This window comes from Eubalaena glacialis, chromosome 17, assembly GCF_028564815.1.
Source record: "Eubalaena glacialis isolate mEubGla1 chromosome 17, mEubGla1.1.hap2.+ XY, whole genome shotgun sequence".
Lineage (NCBI taxonomy): Eukaryota > Metazoa > Chordata > Mammalia > Artiodactyla > Balaenidae > Eubalaena > Eubalaena glacialis.
Genome location: NC_083732.1, coordinates 28,708,033 through 28,722,003, shown reverse-complemented (window position 1 = coordinate 28,722,003; position 13,971 = coordinate 28,708,033). Strand labels below are relative to the sequence as shown.

General features: G+C 34.3%; 1 protein-coding gene across 6 annotated transcripts in view; it reads right to left on the bottom strand.

Annotated features, from left to right (window-relative positions):
- The window catches only part of RALYL (RALY RNA binding protein like), an 867,550-nt gene that overhangs the window by 124,136 nt on the left and 729,443 nt on the right, over positions 1-13,971 (bottom strand). For 5 of the 6 annotated variants that reach the window (XM_061172228.1, XM_061172229.1, XM_061172227.1 and 2 more), the window contains one exon: positions 4,167-4,214. The exons of the other annotated variant lie outside the window; for it this stretch is intronic. In XM_061172228.1, the coding sequence (XP_061028211.1) occupies positions 4,167-4,214 (48 nt within the window). The remainder of the gene's footprint in view (positions 1-4,166; positions 4,215-13,971) is intronic. 6 annotated transcript variants of the gene reach the window in all.

The window sequence follows — 13,971 nt, the reverse complement described above, 5'->3', positions numbered from 1 at the left end:
CAACATAACTATATGATTTCCGTTTTCCTGACAGAAAACCAAGCAACATGGAGTTAATGGAAATAACTGAATGGTCTCTCTCTGCAGATAAGAGTGTTCAGCTCCAACTAGAATGTTCTGGGGGGTAAGAGGAGGGAAAACAATGCAAACAGAACATTCCAGAGGTGTCACAATGGACTATTATGGAAGGACAACTGAGCAACCAGTGTATTGCTCAGTTATAGGGACACTGCTACATGAATAACAGTATAAGAAACATATTCTCCATCACTGTTAATGGTTACTGTTAATGGTTACTAGTAGCTAACATGAATTAAGCACAAAAAACATACCAGGCATAATGCAGGTCATAAAAATATGCTACTTCATTTAATCCTCAGAACAATCTTATGGGGTAGGTGTTAATTTCATGCTCACTTCATAGATGAGACAATAGTTTTTGTGGTATTAAATAAGTTGCCCAAGTTTGCACCACTAGTAAAAAGAGAAAAAAAAATTAACCATAACTACAAGCAGAGAGTAACTAAGGAGGAATTAGTGTGGATAAAACTGTTAGCACTGACTTGGTAAGCTATTTCTCTTCTCCAGCCTCTCCACTCTGTTTTCCTTTCCTGGGGATCTATGTTCACAGGGAACTCCTGACTACCTCTACTAGTGGCAGATGCTTCTGTCTTTCTTAGCCAAGTGAAAAAATGAAAAATAAACTAATGAGGGCACAGACTGCTCAGAGAGTCTGTTAGCAATACACCCATATTGATCTTTGCACACTTATAAACCAAACAGATTTTATATAAGACAAATAAATGATTTTGGAAGTTGTTCAGAGTTAGCTTTTTTGTGTAGTGGAGTGTCATCTGAAAGCTTCAGGCTCTGTAATTATTTGCTGATTAAGGCTCTTGCTCTTTTGCATGTAAAATCTGCCTATCTATCTATCTATCTATCTGTCATCTGTCTATATCTATCTAATGCTTTTTATTGATAAAATGCAAATGCAAATTTTGGCTTCATTTTAAAAATGTGAAAACTGAAAACCTGCCTAGTTGCCCAAAGTTACAGGTTAATTACCAGAACTTGGGTCTCCTACCATCTACTCCATTTTAGGTAGAAATTTTTTTTCTTTCAATGTGGAAGGAAATCACATGATAGAAAATACTTAAGAGACTACAATGCAAAAACATTTTCATATTAACAGACTAAAAGACAATGTATATTAATTGAAAACTTTATTCATAGCAATGAAGACAGTGTTCTGCATCCTGAAACATAAAAGCATATCAGAAAATGTTTTTACAATTGTCAAAAACTAAAATTTTTAAATAAAGAATATCTAAATGTTATCTTTCTTTCGTAGTAACTGGGATTATTTTAATGCTGCCAGATCTTCACATTGTTAGGACAAGTTATTATAAGCTATTTAATATTTAAAATAAAATATTATATTTGATAGAAATTATAAAAGTTATTTGAGAAAACCATCCTTAAAAATTCATGTTTGGTCATAAAGGGTTGACTAGAGAAATCATTTGCTTAACTCAGTAGTTTGAACATAGTGGTGATAAAGGTATGGTTGTGGATCTAATTTCCATGCAGATAAGGCTATTTCCTGTTATGTAAAACCATAAACTGATATTGCTCCTCTTCTGTTTTGCGTATCCACACAGTTGGTTGTTGAGTATAAATGGAGACCTAGTTTATGATTGTAGTTCTTCCACTAATTAACTATGTGACCTTGGAGAAAATAAAATGTCTCTAAACCTAAGGAGATGAATTAATCACAAAAATTGAGTATCCACTATGTGTGAGACTTGATGATAGTGCCTGAGGATACAATAAGCAAAACTGAGCATCTTCCCTGCCCTTTTGGAGGAAGGAAGGACATAAACGAAATACTGTTGTTGCAGAGAGAAATATAGCAATAAAAACCAGGAACAGTGCTGTGAAGGAATAGTAATGGGTGCTGAGAGGGGAACAGAGGAACCTCATTTAGTCTGAGAGAGGTGTTCATGCTGAGATCTGAAGGATGAAGTCAAGTTAACTAGATGGTGGAGTGAGGTATGAGGAGAAGGAACAATCAGAAGAAGGCCCCCAGGCAGGAAGGAACATCGTGTTCTTGTGGAACTGAAAAAGGACCCTCGTGGCTGGAGCAGAGAGAACAAGACCCTTACAAGGGATTATGAAGTTTCTTCCCTATTTAAAATGTCTATTCTGTTTTTCTAAGTTTGCATTTTTATGTCTTGGGATTTTTGTTTGTTTGTTTGAATGAATTTATTTACAATTAAAGGTTTAAACAATATTTACCTCATTTTGTGTGTGTGTGTGTGGTCCAATGATCTATCTACACACAGTCAGTCCTTGTTTAGCATATCTCTAATATCTCAATTACCAATGCTTAATTAAATGACACCAGTCCCCCAACAGCACAAAACAAATTTCAGTTACCACATATATTAACTGTGAGTAATTCCGTAAAATCCAAGCTTTGCTGCTAGTTTTTCAGTCCACAAATCACTAAGTAAATGACAGATGCACATGATGATCAGTGGCCAATCACATCACCTCTTTCAAAGTCTGTCGGTGATTTGTCCCTGTGCATCTGTTAGTTCACACATGGATAGCAAATGTGTAGTTGTATTGTTTCCTTGTCTGCTGGTGATAAATCCATGTGGCATTTTATTAAAATGGATAATCAAAAGAAGGGATTGGTGCAACAAAGAATTGAAAAGTAACACTGGAAATAAAATTAAAATTAAATGTAAATGGAATAAGAGGAGAAATAGCTGACTATAGGGATGTGAACACTCTTCTATTCAAGAGACTCTAGAGATGGAGGCAGAGGAACTTAGTAAAATGAAACATTTTTTTTTTATCCCAAATATATATATTACATCCCATATGTTTATATGAATTTTAAGTAGTATGCTGCCCAGAAAACACTAAGGATTGGTTTACATAGCCTAAAAATGGCCCTGAATGCCAAAAAAGTTCCTTCAAAATCCACAAAGCTATTTGATATACAGTTCATCTGAAAAAAAAAAAATTCCCACAAGATATCATAAATTGACTTCCTTAAGCACAATGCCCACAGATGAAGCAAAATAGTGGTTTAAGCCAGAGATAAATACATTCCTTTACATAAAATTACATCTAAAAGGAAAATATTGGAAATTAAAGATGTTATATTAAAATATGCAATTGTGAGTTGAAATTAAAACATATTGACATAAATGAGGAAAGTGGTGGTGATGTGCTGGAAAGGGACAAAGATGCCCCAGAGGAAGTGACACTTGGCAAAAGAACCACACACTGAGGGAAGTCTCAGAGGTAGTTCACAACATTAATAAAATGTCAAAGCTGATCCAGTCTTAGGAGTATGACAATTCACCAAGGGATAAAAGAGGTGCTTTCTCCATATCATAATAAAAGAAGAAGGCAAGTGTTGTTCAAATTACTTTCAATAAGTCTTTTTTTACAAAGAAATGAAGCACACTAATTCTCAGTATTTTTACATTACAGTGTTAAAATTTTAAATTAGTGTACTAAATAGCTATTAGTTTCACAGTATTTTCCTATACGTATGAATAGGGAATTTACATATATGTATACATGTGTAAATATGTATATTTATAACATAAGAGAGTTTTTAATGTTTTGACAAAAAATTGTTAAAGGTCATGGAAAAATCCCATTTCCCCCCATTGATTATTAACATCACTCTGCATGGTTTTCTTTTATGGTCACACACTGCTATGCAAAGCAAGAATTGTCCTTAATTTTTACTGAATCTATGTGTTGTATGAAAACAGATCTATTTTAGAAGGTTGTACTCATTTTCTGAATTTATAAATCTCTCAGTCTTGAAGGATTCCAAGTCAACTACAGATCTGGAAAATAATATGGGTTAATTAAATCTTTAGAATATCATCCAAACATTAGAAACCAAATATTAGGCTTAAGCACCTCTGAATTCTGAAAGTCTGAGATCTACTATATTTCAGTAAGTACAATCAAAATAGAAAAATCTGGCTATCTTATATTTTATTGGGACTTTTTTTTTACTATAAAGTATTATTTAAATGTATTAATCAATAATACCTGTGAATGAAATGTACGGAACACTTAAAATATAATTTAAATCAAAGGGAAAGAAGGATGAGAAATTTACATACCTATTGTAGAAATCATCTCTGTAGTAATCATAGTCAAAGACATAACCACTAAGGAGGGAAACAAAAAATTAGTTGTTGACAACAGCAATTTTGGTATTAATTTATAATGTAATAGCAATACATTTGTTACTTTTAAATATTTATTTTTCAATGTAATTATGTATCCAAAGGGCTTTACAAGATAATGTCTAATTGGATATAATGCTGTATCAAACTCATTATATGTTTGACAGTGTAAAGACTGATAATGGGTTGAGTGGTTTTGAATGGAAGATGAGAGCAGAAAGCAAAATTAGTTTTTTAATACTTGTACTACTTGTAGGACCATTTTTTTTTTCCCCAGACAAGATATAATATAGCTATCCTTTTTTCCTAAGGTATGTATACTGAGGTTAAATGAACAATAAATAAATGGTATAGAAATAATATAAATGAAAATGTTTATGACCCATTCATTGTTAGAAAAGTAAATAGAAATGTAGTTTCCTCAGAAATCCAGCATTTCCTTTTTATTCTAAAAACTTATGATTCAATAATTTATATAGAGAAAAATTTTTAAAAAAAACCACTTTGAGTCTTACCAACAATAACAATAATTTAGGGCATTTAAATAGGAATTAATAAGTACATTTTAGTGATAAGATTATTACCAAGCTCCTTAAAGGAATGTGAAATAAAAATTTCCCCCATCCACTTGTACAATTGTTGTTTACAAAGCACTTTATATGAATTATTTCCTTTTAATTTTAAGTCCTCACAACAACTCTGTTGGATAATGTAACTGGAAAAAACTAATGTGCAAGGGACCTAAGGGGCTAGCTCAAATTTTTATCACTAGTAAGAGACAGAGCTGAAGCTTCAGAGAAAGACTACTGAATCCACATCTGGAGCTATGTTTTATGACACCATGCAACCCTCCCCAGCTTGGAAGAAATTTAATCTCGCTATGAATGGAGTATCTCTACTGCAGGGGAGTAATCATTTTAAATGTTTATTCATTTATTTTATTGTTGTAATATATATATATATAACATAAAATTTACCTTTCTAAGCTTTCTGTAGTCAATTTTTAATGCCAAAATTCAGTGGCATTAAGTACATTCACAATGTTGTGCAAACATCACCATTAACCATTTCCAAAATTTTTTATCATACCAAACTGAAACTCTGTACCCATTAAACAATACTTGTCCATTCCCTCCTTCCCCTGCCCCCACCCACCAAGCCCCAGTGACTGCTATTCTACTTCCTGTTGCTATGAATTTCCCTATTCTAGGTACCTCATATACGTGGAATCATACAATATTTGTCCTTTTTGGTTTGGCTTACCTTACTTAGCATAATTTTTTCAAGGTTTATCTATGTTGTAACATATCAGAATTCCATTTTTTTATGACTAAGTAATACTTTATTGTATATATATACTACTTTTTATTTACCTATTCATCCATTGATAGACATCTGGGTTGTTTCCACCTCTTGGCTGTTGTGAATAGTGCTACTATGAACATTGGTGCACAAGCATTTGTTAGAGTTCCTACTTTGATCCCCTTTGGGTATATGCCTAAAAGGAGTATTGCTGGGTCATATGGTAATTCTATGTTTAACCACTGTACAACAGGTAAGTCATTTTATATTCCCCAGATGGTCAACTTAATGGTCCTTTACTTTATAACTATTCTTATGTCAGGAAAATTGAAAGAACATATTGAGAAGGGCTTGTTATTCCTGGTTTTCCGGATAAATGTACGTATTTGTCCTGACAGTCGTTACATATGGCAGGGTGGAGAAAACCTGCTATAGCATACATAGCCCATCAGAGAGGGTTTGTTTCGCCTCCAACCAGTCTAATGGAACACAATGAGTGTGAACTCAAGTTCTGAAATGCAAAGTGGAGACCTATTCCATGTGAGTGTCTAATGGAAGACCGAGCATTGTCTAGCCAGAGCAGTGCTGCTGTATATCTACCCCTGCAAACAAAGGAAGACAATGAGACCACTGCTGAAACAGTAAGAGCAAAAGTAACCATTTTTGTCCCACAGTCACAGATTGTTTAAGTCATAATGTTTAATGCTTTAGTTGATATTGCTGGTGTTAGACTCAACTATGATGTTAAGTTGAGGGATTTTAAAGAAAACCTACTGGCTAGCACCAAATCCAAGGTATAAATTTCACCTCAAAACTTTCCTGAAATAGCAGTACATATAATTTTCATTGTGATTTGGTTTCTTCTGCAGATAAGGGATATGATGACACCTTATCCAAACTTTTGTTTGGAAGTCTCAAGTTAAAGGTTATGCTACTTTCATACACATTTGTCATGAGTCATCATTGTTGTACCTTATGGCTGATTATTTTTAAGAACATGTTGGTAGATCTCCACAGCTTATTTATCTTACAACTGAAAGTTCGTACGCTTTGACCAGCCCCATTTCTTTCAACTCCAGCCCCAGCCAACTACCATTTTACTGTTTCTATGGGTTTAGCTTTTTCAGATTCCACATATAAGTGATACCATGCAGGATTTGTCTTTCTCTGACTTACTTCACTTAGCATAATGCCCTCAAGGTCTATCATGTTTTCACAAATGGCAAGATTTCCTTCTTTCTCATGGCTGAATAATATTTCATTGAATATACATACCACATCTTCTTTATCCATTCATTTGATGACAGATACTTAAGAAACGATCATTTTGTGGTATGATGGACATGTTAACTAACTCTATGGTGGTAATCATTTTGCAATATATAAGTGTGTCAAATTAACATCTTGTATACCTTAAGCTTGCACAATATGTCAATTATACCTCAATAAAGCTGGGGGGAAAAAGAATATGTTTGTTGAATACAAATGTATGTATAATAATATTCATGTTTGGATAACACAAATGAAGTTCCCAACAGCCAAAGCAAAGAAAAAAAAAGATAATCAAAACAATATATCATTTTAAGAATTTTGTTGAGACTTTGTTTATGAAACATGATGCCTAGAGAAGGAAACATTCTAGTTATTGAAACACTATTCTTGGTGCTTTTCCATACATAATCTGATTTAACCTTAACAATAGTCTATAAGATGTAGAGTGTTATCCCAATTTTACAGGACACTGAGGTCTAGATACATTAAATATCCTAAATAACACAGATAAGTATTCTAGTACAGCATAGTCATTCATATGCTCATTTGCCAAAACTTGAGTTAGGACCTATGTGTCAGGAACTGTAAGAGGCACTTGCATTTAGAAGCGAAATAGTTTTGTTTTTGCTCAGGAATCTCACAGTCTAGTGGTGATCAAGATGGCCTTAATATCCTGCCCAGCTTGCTTAAACTATAGATAGATTTCTTCCTGAATATAGTCCTCTGACCTCTCTTTTCTTAGAGCATTTATTCAGAAAACTTGTAATTGTATTGATAAATTCTCTGCCACTTTGACATGTAAATATTCTCCCAGCCTCTTGCCTTGTCTTTCTTAAGGACCTGGGAACTATCTTTGAAATTAAATAATAACAGTCATAATAATGACAATAATTAAATAATGTTGAGAAGTTACTGATTCTAATACATTAATTTGATATTAACCCAAGCATCAGACATGGTGATAGACATTTTAGATGCATTAAATAGCTATTGCTTGATAGGACAGTAATTTCCACACAGTGCTAATTCTCAGTATTTTCAGATGTGACCAAATAGAGAGAGAATAGTGGCTAAAGTGTTTTACCATTTTTCTGAAACTCTTTTAAAATACATTATAACTTCAGACAGTGGAGTTTAATAGCAAGAAGAAAATATGAACTATTATTAATGTGGATGACAGTGATGATTCTACTCATGTCTTATACCTTTAAGAAATACTTCAATAATTTACCAGCCTTCTGGAAATTGAAAAGTGCATGAGAAAAAAATTTTATTTTTATTTTTCTCAGTCTATGCTTAACTTATCTTGTCCAGTCTGCTTATTTTTTGTTCAATCCTGACTGCTAAGGCATATTTACAAGAACAAGTTATAGCTAAGCATCCTAAATTGTTTGATCTCCAAGTCTCACCTTCTGCCATCATAAACTCAATTTTACTTGTCAAGTTAAAAATGAAATAAAATGCACAAACAAAATCTGTATAATCTTGGCAAGGCTGCTTTTGTCTTAATGGTTTGGATTTTAGCAGAAATGCCATGGCTGTAGTTGGCTCAGGTCATAAGCTGTAAAATCAAGCTGGATTTCCAAGGAAGAGGAAGAGATTCAAGGAGATGAATCACGACGGGGCAAGTCTGATTCATGCCTGCTGTGCTTTCCTCAGTATCCCTCCCACCCTCAATTCTTTTTTTTTGTTGTTGTTGTCTTTTTTTTTTCCTCCTGCAGATTCTCTCTCTCTCATAAAAATCCCTTCTTTTTTCTTTCTGTGTCAATCTCTATTTGAAATTAGATGTCAAAAAATGGCATTTCCAGGAGTCATATTCAGCATTACAAGTTATTTATGTATCCTAGAATTGTATTGGTAGGAAAAACTTGTCTCTCACATTAAAAAAGATCCCCATTCCCCGCTATAAGCCAAGAGTGGTGTTGTTATGCTCATGAGTTAATATATTTTTGCTTTTAAAGGAGGAACCTTTGCAACTTTCACTGTGGTAGTTTTCTGTGACAATCTTGTTCTTAGGCCATTGAAATAAAAATGATAATAAATTAGATGTTTAAGGCATTGTCCAGGAGGAAGCTAATTCCCATAAATGTCGTTTTTGTCATTTGGGGGCATGGTCAGTGGCAAAGGGCAAGTAATTGACTTTTTAGAAAACTGAAACAGCAGATTTGAATATTTAACACAAACAAAGAGTTTATATTTGAAATTTTAAATCTTGAACACATTTACAACTTTTATTCTACTTTACAATGTATCTACATTCTATTTGCTCAGATTCCCTCAAACGTTAATGGGAAATAGGAAGTGGTAAAGTGATTGTTTAGAGCTGCACACTCACACTCTTTTTTTTTTTTTTAACATCTTTATTGGAGTATAATTGCTTTACATTGTTGTGTTAGTTTCTGCTGTATAACAAAGTGAATCAGCTATACGTATCCATATATCCCCATATCCCCTCCCTCTTGCGTCTCCCTCCACCCCCCTACCCCATCCCACCGAGCTGGTCTCCCTGTGCTATGCAGCTGCTTCCCACTAGCTATCTATTTTACATTTGGTAGTGTATATATGTCCATGCCACCCTCTCACTTCGTCCCAGCTTACCCCTCCCCCTCCCTCTGTCCTCAAGTCCATTCTCTACATCTGTGTCTTTACTCCTGTCCTGCCCCTAGGTTCTTCAGAACCATTTTTTTTTTGTAGATTCCATATATATGTGTTAGCATACGGTATTTGTTTTTCTCTTTCTGACTTACTTTACTCTGTATGACAGACTCTAGGTCCATCCACCTCACTACAAATAACTCAATTTCATTTCTTCTTATGGGTGAGTAATATTCCATTGTATATATGTGCCACATCTTATTTATCCATTCATCTGTTGATGGACACATAAGTTGCTTCTATGTCCTGGCTATTGTGAATAGTGCTGCAAAGAACATTGTGGTACATGACTCTTTTTGAATTATGGTTTTCTCAGAGTATATGCCCAGTAGTAGGATTGCTGGGTCGTATGGTAGTTCTATTTTTAGTTTTTAAGGAACATCCAAACTGTTGTCCACAGTGGCTTTATCAATTTACATTCCCACTAACAGTGCAAGAGGGTTCCCTTTTCTCCACACTTTCTCCAGCATTTATTGCTTGTAGATTTTTCGATGATGGCCATTCTTACTGGTGTGAGGTGATACCTCATTTTAGTTTTCATGTGCATTTCTCTAACGATTAGTGATGCTAAACATCCTTTCATGTGTTTGTTGGCAATATGTATATCTTCTTTGAAGAAATGTCTCTTTAGCTCTTCTGCCCATTTTTGGATTGGGTTGTTTGTTTTTTTGATATTGAGCTGCATAAGCTGCTTGTATATTTTGGAGTCTAATCCTTTGTCAGTTGCTTCATCGGCAAATATATTCTCCCAGTCTGAGAGTTGTCTTTTCATCTTGTTTATGGTTTCCTTTGCTGTGCAAAAGCTTTTAAGTTTCATTAGGTCCCATTTGTTTATTTTTGTTTTTATTTCCATTTCTCTAGGAGGTGGGTCAAAAAGGATCTTGCTGTGATTTATGTCATAGAGTGTTCTGCCTATGTTTTCCTCTAAGAGTTTTATAGTGTCTGGCCTTACATTTAGGTCTTCAATCCATTTTGAGCTTATTTTTGTGTATGGTGTTAGGGAGTGTTCTAATTTCATTATTTTCCATGTAGCTGTCCAGTTTTCCCAGAACCACTTATTGAAGAGGCTGTCTTTTCTCCATTGTATACTCTTGCCTCCTTTGACAAAAATAAGGTGGCCATATGTGCATGGGTTTATCTCTGGGTTTTCTATCTGATTCAATTGATCTATATTTCTGTTTCTGTGCCAGTCCCATACTGTCTTGATTACTGTAGCTTTGTAGTGTAGTCTGAAGTCAGGGAGTCTGATTCCTCCAGCTCCATTTTTCTTTCTCAAGATTGCTTTGGCTATTCGGGGTCTTTTCTGTTTCCACAAATTGTGAATTTTTTTGTTCTAGTTCTGTGAAAAATGCCATTGGTAGTTTGATAAGGATTACATTGAATCTGTTGATTGCTTTGGGTAGTTTACTCATTTTCACAATGTTGATTGTTCCAATCCAAGAACATGGTATATCTCTCCATCTGTTGGTATCATCTTTAATTTCCTTCATCAGTGTCTTAGAGTTTTCTGCATACAGGTCTTTTATCTCCCTAGGTACATCTTTTATCTCCCTAGGTAGGTCTTTTATCTCCCTAGGTAGGTTTATTCCTAGGTATTTTTTTCTTTTTGTTGCAATGGTAAATGGGAGTGTTTCTTTAATTTCTTTTTCAGATTTTTCATCATTAGTGTATAGGAATGCAAGAGATTTCTATGCATTAATTTTGTATCCTGCTACTTTACCAAATTCATTGATTAGCTCTAGTAGTTTTCTGGTAACATCTTTAGGATTCTCTATGTATAGTATCTTGTCATCTGCGAACAGTGACAGTTTTACTTCTTCTTTTCCAATTTGGATTCCTTTTATTTCTTTTTCTTTTCTGATTGCTGTGGCTAAAACTTTGAAAACTATGTTGAATAATAGTGGTGAGAGTGGGCAACCTTGTCTTGTTCCTGACCTTAGTGGAAATGGTTTCATTTTTTCAACATTGAAAATGATGTTGGCTGTGGTTTGTCATGTATGGCCTTTATTATGTTGAGGTAAGTTCCTTCTCTGCCTTCTTTTGGATGGTTTTTATCATAAATTGGTGTTGAATTTTGTCGAAAGCTTTCTCTGCATCTATTGAGATGATCATATGGTTTTTCTTCTTCAATTTGTTAATATGGTGTATCACATTGATTGATTTGCATATATTGAAGAATCCTTGCATTCCTGGGATAAACCCCACTTGATCATGTTGTATGATCCTTTTAATGTGCTGTTGGATTCTGTTTGTTAGTGTTTTGTTGAGGATTTTTGCATCTATATTCATCAGTGATATTGGCCTGTAGTCTTCTTTTTTGTGTGACATCTTTGTCTGGTTTTGATAGCAGGGTGATGATGGCCTCATAGTATGAGTTTGGGAGTGTTCCAAAATATGGGGGTGCTATATTTTGGAAGAGTTTGAGAAGGATAGGTGTTACCTTTTCTCTAAATGTTTGATGGAATACACCTGTGAATCCATCTGGCCCTGGGTTTTGGGTTCTTGGAAGCTTTTTAATCACAGTTTCCATTTCAGTGCTTGTGACTGGTCTGTTTATATTTTCTATTCCTTCCTGGTTCAGTCTCAGAAGGTTGTGCTTTTCTAAGAATTTGTCCATTTCTTCCAGGTTGTCTATTTTATTGGCATATAGTTGCTTGTAGTAATCTCTGATGATCCTTAGTATTTCTGCAGTGTCAGTTATTACTTCTCCTTTTTCATTTCTAATTCTGTTGATTTGAGTCTTCTTCCTTTTTTTTTTTTTAGGAGTCTGGCTAATGCTTTATCAATTTTTTTTATCTTCTCAAAGAACCAGCTTTTACTTTTATTGATCTTTGCTATCGCTTCCTTCATTTCCTTTTCATTTATTTCTGATCTGATCTTTATGATTTCTTTCCTTCTACTGACTTCGGGGTTTGTTTTTCTTTCTCTAATTTCCTTATGTGTAAGATTAGGTTGTTTATTTGAGATTTTTCCAGTTAATTGAGGTAGGATTGTATTGCTATAAACGTCTCTCTTAGAACTGCTTTTGCTACGTCCCATAGTTTTGGGTTGTTGTGTTTTCATTGTCATTTGTTTCTAGGTATTTTTTGATTTCCTCTGATTTCTTCAGTGATCTCTTGGTTTTTTAGTAGTGTGTTGTTTAGCCTCCATGTGTTTCTATGTTTTTTACAGTTTTTTTTCCTGTAATTGATATGTATTCTCATAGCGTTGTTGTCAGAAAAGATACTTGATATGATTTCAACTTTCTTATATTTACCAAGGCTTCATTTTGACCCAAGATATGATCTATCCTGGAGAATGTTCCATGAGCACTTGAGAAGAAAGTGTATTCTGTTGTTTTTGGATGGAATGTCCCATAAATATCAATTAAGTACATTTTTTAATGCATCATTTAAAGCTTGTGTTTCCTTATTTATTTTCATTTCAGATGATATATCCATTGATGAAAATGGGGTTTTAAAGTCCCCTACTATTATTGTGTTACTGTTGATTTCTCCCCTTATGGCTGTTAGCATTTTCCTAATGTATTGAGGTGCTCCTATGTTGGGTACAAAAATATTTACAATTGTTATATCTTCTTCTTGGATTGATGCCTTGATCATTATGCAGTGTCCTTCGGTTTCTCTTGTCTTTATTTTAAAGTCTATTTTGTCTGTTATGATAATTGCTACTGCAGCTTTCTTTTGATTTCCATTTGCATGGAATATCTTTTTCTATCCCCTCACTTTCAGTCTGTATGTTTCCTTATGTCTGAAGTGGGTCTCCTGTAGACAGCATATATATGGGTCTTGTTTTTGTATCCATTCAGCCTGTCTATGTCTTTTGGTTGGAGCATTTAATCCATTTATGTTTAAGGTAATTATCAATATGTATGTTCCTGTTATCACTTTCTTGTTTTGTGTTTACTATTGTAGTTCTTTTCTGTCTCTTGTGTTTCCTGCCTAGAGAAGTTCCCTAGCATTTGTTGTAAAGCTGGTTTGGTGGTGCTGAATTCTCTTAGCTTTTGCTTGTCTGTAAAGGTTTTAATTTCTCCTTTAAATCTGAATGAGATCCTTGCTGGGTAAAGTAATCTAGGTTGTAGTTTTTACCCCTTCATCACTTTAAATACGTCCTGACACTCCCTTCTGGCTTGCAGAGTTTCTGCTGAAAGATCAGGTGTTAACCTTATGGGGATTCCCTTTTGAGTGAAGCTGGGTCGTAGCCTTGAGACAGAGATCTCTGGGAGAGCTCTTGTTGATTGATATTATGTGGGGCCGGGAGGTCTCTGGTGGTCTAATGTCCTGAACTCAGCTCTTCCACCTCAGAGGCTCAAGCCTGACACCTGGCCAGAGCACCAAGATGCTGTCAGCCACATGGCTCAGAAGAAAAGGGAGAAAAAAAAGAAAGAAAGAAAGAATGAATGAATGAAAGAAAGAAAGAAAGAAAGAAAGGAAGAAGGCAAAGAAAGTAAAGTTATCAAAATAAAAAAAATTAACATTATTAATATAAGAAAATTTAAAAAGTAATTAAA